The sequence below is a fragment of the Eschrichtius robustus genome, chromosome 19 (genome assembly GCF_028021215.1).
Source record: "Eschrichtius robustus isolate mEscRob2 chromosome 19, mEscRob2.pri, whole genome shotgun sequence".
Taxonomy (NCBI): domain Eukaryota; kingdom Metazoa; phylum Chordata; class Mammalia; order Artiodactyla; family Eschrichtiidae; genus Eschrichtius; species Eschrichtius robustus.
The window spans coordinates 16,358,097-16,375,250 of NC_090842.1; the positions used below are offsets into that span (position 1 = coordinate 16,358,097).

The 17,154-nt window shown below is 47.2% G+C and overlaps 1 protein-coding gene across 3 annotated transcripts in view; it reads right to left on the minus strand.

Moving 5' to 3' along the window:
* ZFHX3 (zinc finger homeobox 3) overlaps positions 1 to 17,154 on the minus strand; it is a 277,898-nt gene that overhangs the window by 145,657 nt on the left and 115,087 nt on the right. For all 3 annotated transcript variants that reach the window (XM_068527603.1, XM_068527602.1, XM_068527604.1), the window contains one exon: positions 11,716 to 12,212. In XM_068527603.1, the coding sequence (XP_068383704.1) occupies positions 11,716 to 12,212 (497 nt within the window). The remainder of the gene's footprint in view (positions 1 to 11,715; positions 12,213 to 17,154) is intronic.

The following is a 17,154-nucleotide window of genomic DNA, read 5'->3' on the forward strand; positions in this document are numbered from 1 at the left end:
AAAGGCCCTAAGATACATCAACATAAAAGCCAAAAAAAGGAACTGAGTACAATCCACATGTGTGCACGGGACCATAAGACCAACCCCCGGCCTGGGGACACCGGTGCTCCTCCAACAGTTAAGTGGGACAGAATCCTGCTGGAAAAGCCTTGAGGTCACTCAGGATTCTGTCCTCCCTACTTGTCACAGGAGGGCAGGTATCAGCAAGGCTGTGGTTGGTTGTGGGATCTTTCCAGCTTTTTGGCTGGAAGAAGAGAGAAAGGAAGTAAAGGTAGACCAGAAAAAAGTTCCAGCCCCACACAGGTACGACTTGTGTGCCCCAGGTTTTTGGAAAGTGATCTTCTCCTAACTCAGAACTACACCTGGTGTCTGCTCATGGTCTAAGGACGAAGATTCAGAAGCAAGAGCAACGTGAAAGGCAAACAGACAGATGCAGGGACTGGGGTCCCCATCACAGAGCACGGACGCTGGAGGTAAAACACACTCCCAGCGCGTGCCACTCGCCATGAGCTCCCTACACAAAAGAGGTTTTTAAATAACATGTTACAAGATTTATTAGCCCGAGTCAAAAATCCTACTTCAGGGCTCAGCACAAAATCAGACTCAATACATGTTGCTGACCCAGAGGGAGAAATCCCCTTCCCATTTATTGGTGTCCCATAGACAAAACCAGGGAATGGTGTCCTAACCTAAGTGCTGGGGTCCAAACCAGCAGCAGGAGAGCAAATCAGGGTGACAGGTGCAGGGACACTGCCATCCCAGAACCAGGGGCCCCAGGGCCCTGTCTTCTGTAGGAAAAGAAGGACAACCTGGTGTGATACGTCACCCAGGGAAGTCCAGAGGTTGGCTCAGAAGCGGCTACAAGGGCCCAACAATCCTCAAGAAGGAGTCTGTGGTCAGAGAGAGAAAGAGAAAGAGAAAGACTCAACAGAGACAGCAAGGACACGAGAAATTCTCCCCGCCATTCCAACACACAGGCTGACCCAGCAAACGAAATGGTGGTTAAAACTGTTGACCTAAGAGACCAGATATGCTTTGGAGGCCCTCGTCCTGGGACTGGGAACCTGCCCTGCTAATTAACATGTTACAAATCAAATACTATCGGTAGATAAACATTTCTAACCTTCTAACTAGTTTGCCTCTTACAAAATGAGGATACAGACCCTAGAGAAGGTTCCTTAATCATTCTTGATGATTAGTCCCGATTCAAACCCACTTTCAGCGTCTCCTCGGAGAGTCCTGCCTGTGGGAGGGCACAAGTACAACAGCCGATGCTCAAGGGCTGTGAATTTCTACCACTTACATACAAATAACAATGCAGAAAGAGGCCCAAGGAGTCAAGCGTGAGCAAGGACAGTGGAAGCCTCTGGCAAGACTGCAACGAACTGAACTGGGCATCCTGCCGTCCGTCTCGCTGTGCAACATGAAAGCACTTCAAATAAAAGGAAATAATGAAAAAATTACTGAAAAGCAGATCTTAACAAGTAGCTCTGGAGAAAATTTCAGATTTCATTACAGGAAAAGCACTTTATTTAATGTAGAAAATGTGAAAATCTGATATGAGTTTTCTATAAATAACAAAAATTGGAAATCATCACTACAGGCCTTTGTAATTTTCCTCTTTTGTTGGGACCCATTTTAAAAAAAAACAGAGGCTTTACCAACAAGGAAGCCACTTATCTCTCTTTACGCTCCCACCGGGCCAGTTGGTAGGACACTAGGAAAGAATTTCTTCATCATCCAGAGGAAGAGTTACCAGAGAAAACACAGGATGCCCAGGTAAACGTGAATTTCAGATAAGTAAATATAATTATATTTTATGGTGCATACTTATAACAAAAAATTATTTGTTGTCTGTCTGAAATTTACATTTGACTGGGTATTTCACATTTTTATTTGCTACATTTGGCAACTTGACCCCAAGGTCCCTGCTGTGGTCTTTTCAATGCTCCTCAGGGTCACCAGCCTGATGTTGCTGGTTTCAATAACCTCCAACATCTCTGTGAGCAACAGACTTTTTCTGTCGTTAACATTTTTAACGTTCACCCTACAACCTGGCTGCTTAAAAAAAAAAAAAAAAAAGTGCTGGAAACCTAATTTTATTAAATATTAAAGTATTAAATGACTCAGTGCTACCGAAAGGGTTTTCACAGCAACAGCCTTTCCCACCCTACACTTAAATAGCATTTAGAGTTTCAAGTTATGTTGAAAAAGGAATAAAGACTATGGTTCAGGTGTATTATGTAATTCTTTAAAAACTCTTGCCTTCTGACAATGTTCCTGACCATGCTTAATTGTTCCCTTACAATTTCCCTTTCAAAACAAAAAACCAGAAACACCTGTTGGGATTAAATGTATGCAAATTTGTCCTTTTAAGTCCAAGTCCTGAGCAAGTTGAAAGGACTCAAAATTGGGTTTAGGTCTTTGCCCCCTGCTAGCTGGCACCACTTTCCTCCAGACGGGGTTTACCTGGGGCAACTGTAACACACAGGATTATTCTGGAATGTGGAGGCAATGGAATATTTGCAGCAAAATTCTTAGGGTTACAGACCACCCTAAGACAGCAGGTGGCATTCGTGCAAAGAACTCCACAAGTAGTATGGCTTATTCCTCTCCACGGGGCTGGGCTGGAGGGGATGGATAGTTTGAGATTTTTCTTTCCCAAGAAGGCCTAGGGCTTTGAGCGCAAGGATTTGTGGGGCGGGGGAGACTAGACGTGGGAGGGTTTCAAGTATTTCGACAAAGCGGTAGTTACTGGATTTTCTGAAATTAGACGACCCCGCTCCTCAGCCTGAGTCGGGGCCACGGCACACCTTCCCTGGAATCCAAAAGGAGACTTGTCACCAGTAGCTGAAAACAGCTGCTCCTGGAAATAAGCAGACACAGCCACACTATCCCCATGCTATCCGAGTAAGAACTTCAGAAAAGGGAAATTCTCAGACTTTCAGTATTTGTTCCCTGTCTTATTTATAAAAAAAAAAAAAAAGAAAAGGAAAAAGAAGGTGAGACACACAGTCTCCATTAAGAAACAATAAAAAATTTGGTCCCTCTCTCAAGCCCCCTTTTCTCCTGGAGACTCTCTCATCCCGGTGTATTTGAGATGAAGGTAATTAATCCAAGAAATTTCACCCTGGGGAATGCACCAGAGAGGAAGAGGAAAAGGAGAGAGGAAGAAATCTCATCCACAGGGCTTTACATGCCTGGAAAAGAGAACCACCTGTGTGTTCCCTCTTCTTGTGTCTCAGTGCTTTCGACAAGCAATACTCCGGAAATACGCATGGACTGACCCAAATCTGCGAAGTATTCGGGAGGTGCTCTGTAAGATCTACAGACGGGGGATGATACACAGGGCTTTTCACATCAGCAAGGAAAGAATGGCTATTTAAGAATCTGTTGGGGCTTCCCTGGTGGCGCAGTGGTTGAGAATCTGCCTGCCAGTGCAGGGGACACGGGTTCGAGCCCTAGGTCTGGGAGGATCCCACATGCCGCGGAGCGACTGGGCCCATGAGCCACAATTGCTGGGCCTGCGCATCTGGAGTCTGTGCTCCGCAACAGGAGGGGCCGCGATGGTGGGAGGCCCGCGCACCGCGATGAGGAGTGGCCCCCACTTGCCGCAGCTGGGGAAAGCCCTCGCACAGAAACGGAGATCCAACACAGCCATAAATAAATAACTAAATAAATAAATAAATAAAATTAAAAAAAAAAAAAAAAAGAATCTGTTGGACAACCAACCATCCAATTTGAAAGAAAACATGGTCCTGAATCACACAACACACAAAAACAGAGTCCTACAATGTACCATATACAAAATACATTCCTCATAAATTAAAGTCTTAAACAGGGGGAGAAAGTATTGAAGAAACTATCAATCAAGCGGTGCCCACCTGCCTGGGTTTGAAGACCCACTCCAACAACACTCACTAGCTGGTGACTTGTAACGCCCTCTGCCTCGGGTTCCCCCATTTGAAAACAGTTGGGTTAACAGAAGAGTAAATCAATTAATCCTGTAAAGCAGGTATGACAGTACCTGCTTGCGATAAGTGTCGTATAGGAGCTAGCTATTACTGTTATTATTTTATAACGTTAGCAGTGAGAGAGAGCCTCCCTGGAAAAAGAGAAGAGTTAGAAGGATAAAGAAACAGAGATGCAGATTGGACAACATACAAACAAAAAAGTTTCTGTAGGCTGAAGCACATCATTAAGCTAAGTGAAAGATGAGTAAAAGACTCGGAAAAATTTCTGCAGCATCCACAGCACAGTAGGGACCGTTGGCCCTGATAAACCAAGAGCTCTTGCAAACCAATCAGAAAAAAGACCAAACCCCCAAAATGAAAGAATGAACTGAATGAATGAATGAATGAATGAATACAGGGCAAAGGCTATGAAAAGGAAAGCCACTAAAGAAATTCAAACAGCCAAGGGACTTTGCTGGTGGTCCAGCAGTTAAGACTCCACGCTCCCAATGCAAGGGGCCCAGGTTAGATCCCTGGTCAGGGAACTAGATCCCACGTGCCGCAACTAAAGATCCTGCATGCCGCAACGAAGATCCCACGTGCCACAACTAAGACCCGGCGCAGCAAAATAAATAAATATTCTTTAAAAATTCAGGACGGGCTTCCCTGGTGGCGCAGTGGTTAAGAATCCGCCTGCCAAGGCAGGGGACACGGGTTCGAGCCCTGGTCCAGGAAGATCCCCCATGCCGCGGAGCAACTAAGCCCGTGCACCACAACTACTGTGCCTGCACTCTACAGCCCGCGAGCCACAACTACTGAGCCCACGCACCTAGAGCCCGTACTTCACAACAAGAGAAGCCACCGCAATGAGAAGCCCGTGCACCGCAACGCAGAGTAGCCCTCGCTCGCCTCAACTAGAGAAAGCCCGCGGGCAGCAACGAAGACCCAACGCAGCCAAAAATAAATAAATAAATAAAATATTAAAAGGAAAAAATTCAAACAGCCAATAAATGCACGAAAAAACGTTCACCCTATCTAACAATTAAAGAGACCCACATTGGAACAAATTTGCCAATCTGATGAAAACAAAAAAAAATAACGTAGTGTCGGTCACCATGCGGGGGTTTGAGCATCACCTAATATAGGGAGGGGATGAAATGTTCTTAATAAAACTTGAAATGTTTAAAATAGTTAAAATACTTAAAACTTAATAATATTTAAAATGTTCTTAACAATGTGAATAATATTCTGACAGGGTCTTCTTTCTGAAGGGCCATTAGAAAGTACTCTATCTACAGGCATGACACCCTGGAACCCAGCAGGCCCACTTCTTGGAACAGCTCAAGTGTAGAGAGACGTATGAACACAGCTGTTCCCTACGCCTCACTGTCTGTAAGATCAAAACTGCAGGTAACATAAATGTACATCAGTGAGGACCTGGTCAGTAAATGGAAATCTATGTAGCCACTAAAAAGAGTGAGCTAGATCAGTATGTAATAACCTGAAATGATTTTCAGGATAAACAGTTATATGAGAAAAGCTAGCCGAAAGCACAGCATGTGTCTATGAAGATCTCTTAAGTGAACAGTATGTATGTGTACACACAGGCACACACATTTCTATCAGTATAAGCATAGGAAAAAAAAAAACCAAAAGGAGATCATCTAAATAACAGTGATTTGTTTCTGGAGAGCAGAGCCGGAGAGTAGAAAAAGGACTTCCATTTTAAAAAGTACTGAAAAATACTTAAAGATATAAGGGCTGAGGTATAATACTGTATACATGCAGCATAATTCCAATTTTGTAAGATGACTTATGCATCTTGTTATATGCAAAAAGAAAGAAACAAAAATATGTTGTCATATGATGGGGTTTAGGCTGATGATTATTTTCTCTTATACTTCCCTGGATTTTTCAAATTTTCCACAGTGAACACACATTACTCACACTAATCATTTCTACCATAAAAATAAGGAATCCACATTTTATTATTAGCTTACACTTGAGGTAAACACGGGATGCCAGTCTTGAAGAAATAATTAAGAATACAATAATAATCTAAAGGGGTCTGATCAGTTCTTTACCATCCACAAAAAGGATGCAGGGGAAAAAAGAGAGAAAATAAAAATACTAAAAGCATCTGGAAAAAAGGGGAAAGTGTTATGGTTAATGGTTATGAAACTGGTTTTTCAACAGGTAGCATATTTACTGCTGGACTTTTAAAAAAACGGGCACACCTAATAAGATTTCAATTCCATTATTTGGCATCTAAAGCGTGGAGCCAAAACGTAACAATGACCCAACCTCCTTGACATGAAGGTGTGTATAACGCAGTAACCAGAGGGATCTAGGCAAAGCTTGTGCTTAAAGCCAATCAGCTGAATGAATGTGTTGAATGAGATGGCACCCACTAGAGGGATTCAGATGAAGGTGGGTGGGATGGTTTTGGAGGGAGGGCAGGACTGCACTGAGGTGCCGATCTTTCACACTGCACCCACTGGCCATGCGTTGGCCACACGTTCCTATATCATATGTTGGCCATAATTTCTACAGCAGTGAAGGATTAAATCTGTCCCAACACGAGCCCTGCCTCCAAAAGAGATTTGATTTTTCAACCTTCCTAGAGTCCCCTTGAAGCTATCGTGTGGCCAGAAACACCGCCAGAGCCCCCCCGGGCTCTCCAGTGGTGACCATGGGGCCCATGTGCATGCAGTCTCCCAGCCCAGCCCCAGAAGCCCCCCCATCCCGCGAGCCCAGCCATCAAGTGAGGGAAATGAACTTCAGACCCCCAGCTGCTCCGGGAGATGGAAGGCATGAAGGCGAAACGTGTTCCAATTTACCAAAACATCTGGCCCTTCACACCTTCTACATCAACCACAGGAAAACATTCCCTGCCTTTCATTTTTGGTTGAAAGCACCAAGGTATGGAGAGAAGAAGGCATAAGTATGCACTTAAAAAAAATAGTCGACCTAATGAGAAAGCAAGGTTTGAGGAAACTGGTTCCAGAGTGACAAAGGAAACCAGATGGCACCTGTACCAGGGCTTCAAACATGAAGCCACACCAGGGTGGAGAGGACGAGGAGGGAGGAGGGAGGAAGGACAGCTTTTTGCTTTCCAAGCAAGACAAAGGCTGCCGGTCACCATCTGTGGGCATGAAGCGTGCCGATGTGTGCCTAAGACCCCCACCCCGTGCACCCATAAGGGAGCATGAAGAATGCAAATTGCAAACCAAACCTCCGTCTGACTTGTTGGTACATCTTCCAATCTGTCCATCCATCCTATGGTGAATTTACTGCCCTGCTGGGAGAGTGAACCCCGTCAGGGAAAGAACTGAGAAGATGGATTCTGAAGTAATGCAGAGTCTGACAGAGGGTTTCTTCCTTCATTCTACCTCGAATAATCCCAATAGGATGGCAAGCATCAAAGCCCACTATGTGGAGAATTTGGGTAAGTACTGTTCAGTCAGTTGGTGCCATACTCTACCTCCTACTTGAAACCGAATAGATCTGGCGTCTCCCCCTCGGTTTGCCTAGCTGGCCCGATGCAGCTCACATGGGGCCCAGACTCAACCCTGTGGTAGACAACCTTCTTTGTGTATAATTTAAGATTAATATGAAACGTTTGGGCTGGGCCCAATCAAAGAAAACTCAGCTGGGAACTGTTTGAGTAATAGATTCTGGTGGGGTCTTAATCTCTCTGCTCAAGTTGATGGATTTCCATCCCAATGACTCTCAGGTGAAGAAAAACATCAAAGTGAAAAACAGATTCTAATAGTTGGCAGGTGTGCACTGATCTCCAACTGCCCTTTCTGCACCCTCCTCCCCCAAGCGGAAAACACTACAAATTTCAGAGAGCTCACCAGGGAAGCCACACAGCAGGCAAGTCCAGATAAACACAGAAGAGCTCCCACTAGCTCTGAACCCACAAACTGGACTCAGGATCTGCGCTAGCATGGAGGAGAGTGGAGGGCAGTCGCTATCAGCACCTGCTGCCCCCCTATTTAAGACAAGCAAGAACACCCCGCATCTCTGTGGGGGGAAGGAGTGGGAGACAGGGGCCTGGGAGCAGGTCCTCTAGGAGAAGAGTGAAACATCTATGTGGGAAAGCAGTAAGGTGAGGAATTCCCGTTCTGGAGCTCAAGCCCTAATGAGAGACAAGTACCTTTCCCACAACACACTTCCATTCCGGCTCAGATGAATCACTATAGGCAAAAAACCAAGAGCTCAGCCTCTAAGCCTGACTGGGGCCCCTGGCCTTCCCGCTGCATCTCTGTGTCAATCTATCACAGTGCCCATAACGGCAGCTGTGAGGGCCTGGACATACGACCACTGGGGGCTGGACCAGAGCCACCGCTATTTAAGACCCAAAAAAAAGACTCAAGGAATTTAATCACGAGCACTTCAGAAAAGTAACCTGGGAGCAAAGAGAAAAGGAAACAGCTTCCATCTGATGCCTGGGGCTCCCCAGCTGACCCCCACTTCCCTTCACTTCCAGGAGGCAGGGAGGAAGAATTCGATGAACGTTAATCTCGATTTAAAAATTGCTCTCACACAATAATCCAAACTAGACAATTCCAGCCAGGCAAGAGAGAGAGAGTATCGCCAGTTTCTCCTTTTTGCAGATTAGCCCAACCCTCTCGTGTCCAGATTAGGAATTATCTCATGCTTTCAGACAGATCAGTCCTAATCCAGCAACGTACATGCCAGGATTTATGACACCAAGAGAAATGACTCTGGACCAGTGTGTCCAAGGACAGACCGGAAAGCTACACTTCTGCCTGCATCTCCCGAGACCGCTGCTCTGTCGCCTTCAGCATGCCAGAGGAAGAGGAGGGGAAAGAGGTTGGGAGACCGACGAGGAAGTCGGATGCATCACGACCACTTGAGCAGATGCAACAGAAAGCAAGTGTGGGTATCTCGCCGACCGATCATGAGTAATTTGCCAGGGGACCAAGATGGGGTGGGGTGGCGTGGGAGCGGGCCGGGGGTCAGGGTAGGCCTTGGGGAAGGGGTTAGTGAAGAGGGCCGTGTGTGAGAAGCCGGGTGCCCTCCCCGGGTCAGCAGCATCTGGAGCTGTTTCTCTAGCAGACAGTAAAGAACTCGATTATATCCAGTTAACTGTGCTCTAAACTGATTATGCATGTGCTGGGCTAATGGATTACATTAGCAAGAGGAAAAATAACATGCAATCAATCTCCATTTACCACAGGCCACACCAGGGCCTAGAGAAAAACTGACTCTCAAACACCTCCAAGCCCCACCCCAAATCCGAGGACTCACAAGACCCTGTGAGAGGGACCCCCCTCGGGGACAAGAGGAGTTTATCTCAGTCACGCTGTACGACAGAAAGGCCCGGGGCAGGCACTGAGATGCGAAGTTTCTGGGTCACATCCAGGAGCGGGTGGGAGAACTCCCCACCCCCACAGCGGAGTCACGGGGACACTCGTTACCCAATGAGACCAGACTGACGACCTTCGGCTCCTGACACAGGGGATTCTGCCCCGAATGTGGGTGGAGGTCACCCCTAAGATGTGCCAGCCAAACGCACTGCCTGGGCACCTCCCCTTCTAAGCGTTGGTTCCCACATTCTACCCTGCATCCCAATACTTACGCTTCTGCTATGCTGCCTTTTTGGAGCAGGAGTTTCCTCCATCTTCAAAAACACACACAAATATATATACATACATAAAATGAGAAAACTAAGGCAGGGGATGAGCATCCAGAGCTAGTTCAGCAAAGCGCAAACGGAAACACTCAAACTGCTTCCCTCACATCCGCCCTGGAAACCACCACAGCCCGACCCTCTAGGTGTGACCAGTGCACGAGGTCCGGGGACCAAAAAGGTATGTACTTAGCGAATCCTCCAGGTTCCAGGCCCTTCAGAAGCGAATCCAAGGGCTGGTCCACTCTCACTGGAGGCCATAGCATGAAGAGTTAATCACCACCCCACGCATTTTATAATCTACAAGGCAATGTTTTTCCTCAGATGGAAGAGGCCAGCTTCGTGACACCTCTAAACAACCTCCATCAAAGCTGCATACAGCCTTCCAGGGCCACACCGGGTCCTCTGTACTAATTTCACTCAGTCGGGTCCTTTAGAAACTCTTTTTTCCACCGGTTTCTCCATCAGGTTTTCGTGACCACACCGGCACCACCCTGTGGCCAATGAAAACCTCCGATTTAAACTGATGGCAAGGAGCCTTTCCTTCCAAGGGTGGCACACGGTGAAGCCATCCAGGGAGGGTCCTGCTCACAGAGGACAAGGGGTGAGGGTGACTGTTTGGTGCCCAGACCCTCCCCTCTACAATGCTTGAGCCCATCCGTGCCAGAGTCAGCAGTCAATTCCAGAACATTCTATTCCCACTACCTCATGCCTGCTTTCTCCTCCTTTCCCTAAAATGGTTTCTCATCCATGTTACACAGGTCTCTTGACAAGCTGAGAACGAGCAATGGTAAAATGAATCACACGTCTCAATCTCGGCAGAGGCCGATATGGGGAGAGGATGAGAGTCTTCCTTATTTGGAGTCTCCGTTTAAAATCACCATAAGCAGAAAGGGGATGAAGGGAGCTCAGGGTGAGGGGAAACCTGGCGCTCGCTGGCCCAGAGATGTGGGAAACGCTGTGAAAGGAAAGAAGAGAGGCTGACAATAACAGGGAGGGAAATGGAAAGAGAGGGAGAGGGTGTGGAAGGGACGTAGAGGGAGGCTGGGCAGATTTATGGCGATTGGTACCTGATTGTTCATACTAAAGCCATTATGAGATGATTAGAGAAAAAGGTGAGGCTTTAAGTCCAGTGAAAATCAATAGAAGCGTCTGGAGCAATTCTGCCATGCCAGTGAAAGGACTATTTACAGTATCCGAGCACCTCCTCCTTGTTACCGTCTGCGGACTGAGAGGAAGGATGAAGGGGGCAGGGAGGGGTGAGGAAGGAGGGATGGGGTGAGGAAGGAGGAATGGGGTGAGGAAGGAGGGATGGGAAGGAAGGAGAAGCAGGGAGGACAGAGTAAGAGGAGGACGATGGGAGAAGCCCGGCAAGAAGAAGGAAAATTTAAACATGAGGAAGAGAAAGGAGGCATAGAACACGGGAAGCAGAGCGAAAAAGAACACAGGGGCCCCTCACCTGACCCTATTTTTCCCCACAGCATTTACTACCTTCTAGCCTACCATCTAATTTATCCATTGTGTTTCTCATCCATCCCTCCACCCCCCAAAAGAATGGAAGCTCTAGGAGGAAAGGGACTTTTTGTCTACCTTGTGCATGGATGTAGGCCCAGAACAGGGCCTGGTACATGGTTGGGGCTTAATGTGTGCCTGTTGAATAAATGAATGAATGAACAAACATAAACAAAGAACCCCAGGGGGCATCCGGGGAGAAGAGACTGAAAAACGGGGAATAACCAGATGGAAAAGGAGAACAGAAAGCCTGCAGGAGAGAGGGGAAACACAGGAGACCAAAGGCAAAGCCAGAACTAGGGAAATGGCAAATGTGAGGTAGGAGGAAAGCCAGTTCTAAAGACAGTGGGAGGGTAAAGGAAACAATGTACAGTATCGGGCTGCTGGAAACACAACCTGCCCCCCAAATGAGGCACCCCACACACAGACCCTGCAGTTCCCGGCTGAAGCCCACCGCCAGGTTGCCAGCTCCCCTCCCAACGCCAGGGTGCCAGCCAGCCACCAGCCCCTCTGTGTCTGTCCACCCCCAGCCCTCCCCGTCACCCAGGGATCCAATGAACTCCCTTCCAGAGACAGCCTGGGCCTTACCTTGTACAGCTTCAGGCTGGCCTCGTGCCTGGAGTTGACCGTGTGCAGCCGCAGCTTCTCCAAGCTATTGGTGTAATAGTCGCAGGCGTTGCACTTGAGGTGGACAGGGTTGCCGGTGGCCACGCACTTGAGCCGCCACTCGTTGGCTTTGCCGCCCTCCTTGATGTGGGCCACCAGCTGGTACTTCTGCACGTGCTTGTCTGTCTTGCAGTGCAGCTGGAAGTTGGCCTTGAGCTGCGTGTTGTAGCGGCAGAGCTTGCACTGGTACGAGTCCCCCAGCACGGCCTTCCACTCGTCCTCAGGGAGGCTGCGCTCCACGTTCATGTGCAGCCCCAGCAGGTCCAGGGTGTCCGTGGTGAACTTGTTGCAGACGGCACACTGGAAGAGCTTCAGCGACGGGTCGTTGGTCTGGATGAAGCTCTCGCCCAGGTTCATCAGCTCCTCTGACACCAGCTGCCCGCCCCCGAGCCGCATGTCTAGGGGGATCTCACCGCCCACTGCAGGGAAGGAGAGGGGCAGAGAATCAGAGGCCAGGCTCACAGCGGCAGCCCTAACTGAGGCACCACCGGCCCTCCCCCACCCTCAACCCAGGTTCCAGCAGAAAAGAGATCCCATTTCAAGCACTGCAAGGTGCTACTAACTGGGAAAAACTGCAACAAAAATCAACTTGATGTGTTCGCATCTTTCCTACGGACATTCTGAAACGTGTGGAAGGCTGTATGTTTGTTTGTTTGTTTCTTCTTTTGGAAAAGAACGCCTAGAAGAACGCAGGAACCACTTAATCTCTTGAATATTTCAATTCAGCTCCTCGCTCAGACCCAAGAAAAGACAGAAACAAAAGCATCATTCACAGGACATAATAGAATCTGAAACTCCAGTCCCTGAAACGTTGAAGACACCACGCCTTCATGGTGAATCAGAAGCGGGCCCAGAATTTACCTCAAGCGGTGCTATCTAACAGGAACTTCCTGCGAAGATGGAAACATTTTGTATCTGCACTGTCCAGTGTGGAAATCACTAGTCACGTGTGGCTACTGGACAACTGAAATATGGCTAAGGTATAACTGAAGAACTGAATTTTTAGTTTTATTTATTTTTAATTCATTTACATTTAGGTTAGTGGCTACTGTATTGGACAGCACAGCTCTAAATCTGAGATTTCGGGAATGATCTCCCTATTCCTCATCACACCCCACTGGTCAACAGCCTACCTGCCTGTCAGTGGCACTGGCTCCTCCCACACCTCCCCAAGAGTACGATCATTTCCCCTCCATGAGCCCCCTACACTGCGTGGAATGTAGGTCTACTATGGGACATGTCACATTCTCCTTTGGCATATTTCAGACACATACAGAGCCTCATGCTGGCCGGTGTCCCCATCAGGGTGTAGCCTCTTTAGGACGAGGGTCTAGTCTTCTCCTTGCTGAACCTCTAGAGGGTACATAGGCCCCTGCTCAGAGGCTCAAACGTCTGATGTGCCAGACAAGGTAAAAAGCAGCCAAAATGTTACAGGTTTGGGAAGTTGGATTAAGATGGACAGTGAAAGGCAAAGGTCAGCTCACAGCCCTGAAAAAAAGGGTCTGAGAAAGCTCAGCTCCTCCCTCTCCACCCCTGCTCTTTCTCAGTCCATCACTGCCCTGCGTAAACCAGGGACCGGCTCTCATTCACCGGCGGTAAATTAATACTTTGAGCTCTTAGTTATAGCACGGGAAAGGCCTGGAAAGAGCAGCCTTCCCTCCATTACCTAGAAGCGAACAGTCAAGCAGAATGCTGAGCTTCGGCTTCTGTTTTTTGCCTCTCCCCTAAACATACGCACGCTTGAGCTATTACGTCTGCCCCTGTCACTCCCCAACTGATATTTAAACTTGACCTTTTACATGTGGTTGGGCTGAGGTTATTTTTTTTTTTTTTAATGACTGATTAGAATCCAAGTTAGTGGCTAATCAAGGAAAAGACGTTATTATTTAAAAAAAAAAAAAAAAAAAAAAGGTTTTCTTATTTATGCTACACAAGGCACTTGGAGCGAGCAGCTCAGTACAGGCTTGACTGAGCAGAGTGGCTCCATTTGAAGCCTGTGGACAGTCTAGCAAGACACAGGAGTCTTTTGCGCACGCATGTCAGAAGACTGGGGAAGCTTTCTGCTTGTCTTCTCTCTTGCCATCTCCCCTGGTGAGAGGAGCCATAACTGTGACATTCTTTTTAGGACAAGAGAGAAAAAGAGATAGGGGAAAAAAGCCTAAAAGCTCCATCCCTTGATGGGGACGAAGGCCAGGCAGCATCCACGAAACATATGCGGTGTTCAGTGAAAGCAGAAACTGCCCGGAGGGTAAGACAAGGAGCAAACACATATTTGTTTCTGATGCCGACCACCTGAAACATCAGATCTTTTTCACTTTTTAAATTTAACCTCAGCACATCAATATTGCTCTAAAGAGAAATTCAGCTGTCACTTGCTGGATGCCTGAGTGAAAATGAGAAGTCCTCGGAACACGCAGAGGAAATAGGTCCCTATTGCCATCCCAAGCTCTTAACATGAAATGCAAATCAAAGACAGAAGCAGAGAAGCAGTGAAATGTGGGCGACAGGCAAGCCAAAACTCCCTTGAGAACTATACCCTGGAGAAACACCCCTAGGGCTTGGAATCCTACAAATCCATAGGGCTGCAAGGAACTAATTCAGCCCCCAAGAAATAGAGGAACCTCACCCAATTCACAGGCAGGCGGGAGGAGAGCGTCCACATTGAGAACTTAGCGGGTGCCCACTCTTGAATCATGCCGGACAGATGGTCTTGGAGAGGAGTGGGCCCCATCTCCCCACACACCTGACTTTAAGGCTGGAAGCTGACACCCTGGTACCTGAGTCCCGCCCATGAGCACACCCTCAGAGAGGCAGAGGGATTAAAAGACACCTTCTACAATCAAAAGCAGAATCAGAGGAGCTCTTAAAGCTCATGTAGGTGTCCTGTGGCTGGCTGGCTGCTCGGGAAACACGTAGACGCCTTGGCAAGCTACCCATTTTTCGGCGCTGTGCTCAACTGTAGTCCAAAGGAATGTCTGGAAGGATGTTCGTCTGGCCTCAAGCCTAATATCTGGTCTACAAATGGAGGCAAATTCAACCAGACCAGACCAAGGGTGCCGAACTTTTCCCTGAAGGCCTCTGGGAAGAAAGCATCCCCAGGATCAGCATCTGTTTGATAACAGGAAGGAGAAGTTTCTGTCAAAGGCAGTATGAGAACATGAACTGTGTAAGCAAGGGTGTAGTTCACACACACTACCTTCCCCCTGTAGAGCCCAGTAATACCTAATAACGCCCACAGCCTTCTCATAAACGGCCTGAGGAAGAATCAGTTGAGCTGCAGACAGAACTGAAAGTTACGCTCTTTTCATTTGCATACGTTGGCTTCTACAGAGGTCGTGCGACTTAAATTGTGGGTCCAAGTGGACACGCCGGCTTCCGGCATAAAGTATTTGTCGCCCTCACTCCACCTCGATGGCTCTTGTGGCTTAAGGCAGGCACAGGAGGTCTCCAGAGACTCACATCGGCTGACAAGCAGCGACACTGGGAATTCAGGGCCCTCCTTGGCTACCTGGATAAGGTCTTCAGAAGGAAGCGCTCTATCACTCTATTCTCTTTAAGAAATGAAGTCTGGATCCTCTCTGTACGTGCATCTGCCATCTGCCCGGAACGCATGATGCCCCGCAGACTCACAGACAGCAGGTGTTAAAAGCAAACTATTTCTCTACCACTCAATGCAAGCCTTAGTCAGAATTACTGGTTTTCAAGGTAATTAAAAAGTCTTCATTGTGACCCAGTATGAACCCATCCATTTTCTGTGTCTTCATTCCACTTACATTATCTTTGATTTACTCCAAGATCCGCCTCCCCAAGATTTTAAATCTCCAGACGAGAAAACCCCAATTCCCATAGGCTTTAAAAAGTGAAAAGTCTTCGAGTACTGATGCCACTCCCAGGGGTGCATCCCCTGTGGTTCACTCTGGGGACGAACAAGATGACTGATCCCTATGCATCCATGATTATCCAGTGGGTAAAACATCTTCAAATTGTTTGGTAAGAAAAGATCAACAGGTCAATGTTCCAAAACAGAAAACAAGATTAAAGTAGCAAGGATTCAAATTTAAATGCATGGTAGGAACAACAAATTAAATGCTGTGAAATATAACTCATCAGCAGCAATTAGCACTGCAACACCACACGAATAAAGACGTGCCTACTGGGGAGGTTTAGCCCTCTGGCATGAACCTAAGCCATCCTAGGATAAAGGCACTTGCTCACGCTTTGTTGCCGAGAACAACTCACTCCCATGTCAGGAAGGGTATCCTGTTTCATTCAGGACATCACTGCTGGTCTCAGGAGGTTAGCGGGATCAGGGAATGAAGACCAGGCAGTGTGTGTCCGAGGCACGCGTAGTTGGGGCAGGAGGGGCCCAACCATCACACTGGTCCTCACGAAACTGGTTTGTACATTTTCTTGCTACAGAAGCTCTCCCCCAGAAATGGTCATGATTCTTTGTACATAAAGAGTCATGGCTTCTGCAGCAACATGGATGGACCTAGAGACGGTCATACTGAGTGAAGTAAGTCAGACACAGAAAGACAAATATCATATGGTATCGCCTATATGTGGAATCTAAGAAAAAGGTACAAATGAACTTATTTACAAAACAGAAGTAGAGTCACGGATGTAGACAACAAACTTACGGTTACCAGGGGGTGTGGGGGGTGGGAAGGGATAAATTGGGAGACTGGGATTGACATATACACACTACTATATATAAAATAGATAACTAATAAAGACCTAGTATATAGCACAGGGAACTCTACTCAATACTCTGTCAATGGGAGAAGAATCTTCAAAAAAAAAAAAAAAGAGTGAACATATGTATATGTATAACTGATTCACTTTGCTGTACACCTGAAACTAACACAACACTGTAAATCAACTATACTCCAATCAAATACTTTTTTAAAAATTAAACAAAAAAAGAGTCATGGCTTTTGGCATTCAAATCCTATCCTCTTGGTCCCGCTCTAGCTCTATTAAGCCAATGGTAAAACAGCCAACCCACGTCTTCTAACATGGAGCCATGTTCTCCACGGCAACAAAGGCTCCGTTAACCGGGATCTGATATTAAAACTGGGCTTTCTTTAATTTACAATTTTAGAATTTAGTCATCTCTCATCTATCACACCACTCCTCACGGTGCCCCAGGGTCATCTAATTCCCAACTATACTGATCACTGGCAACTCATGCAAAGTAAGAAAGAGAAAGAACCCGTCTCTTTCATCAAGGTCCTGGTGAAAACACTGGAGAGCTTTCAGAAACGTATCTGGGTGGCTCCCAGTCAGCTCAGAAGCAGCCTTGGCTTATTTAAATAAGACACACTACGGTTTCCCGTTCCTCTTCCGGAGATGACTGTC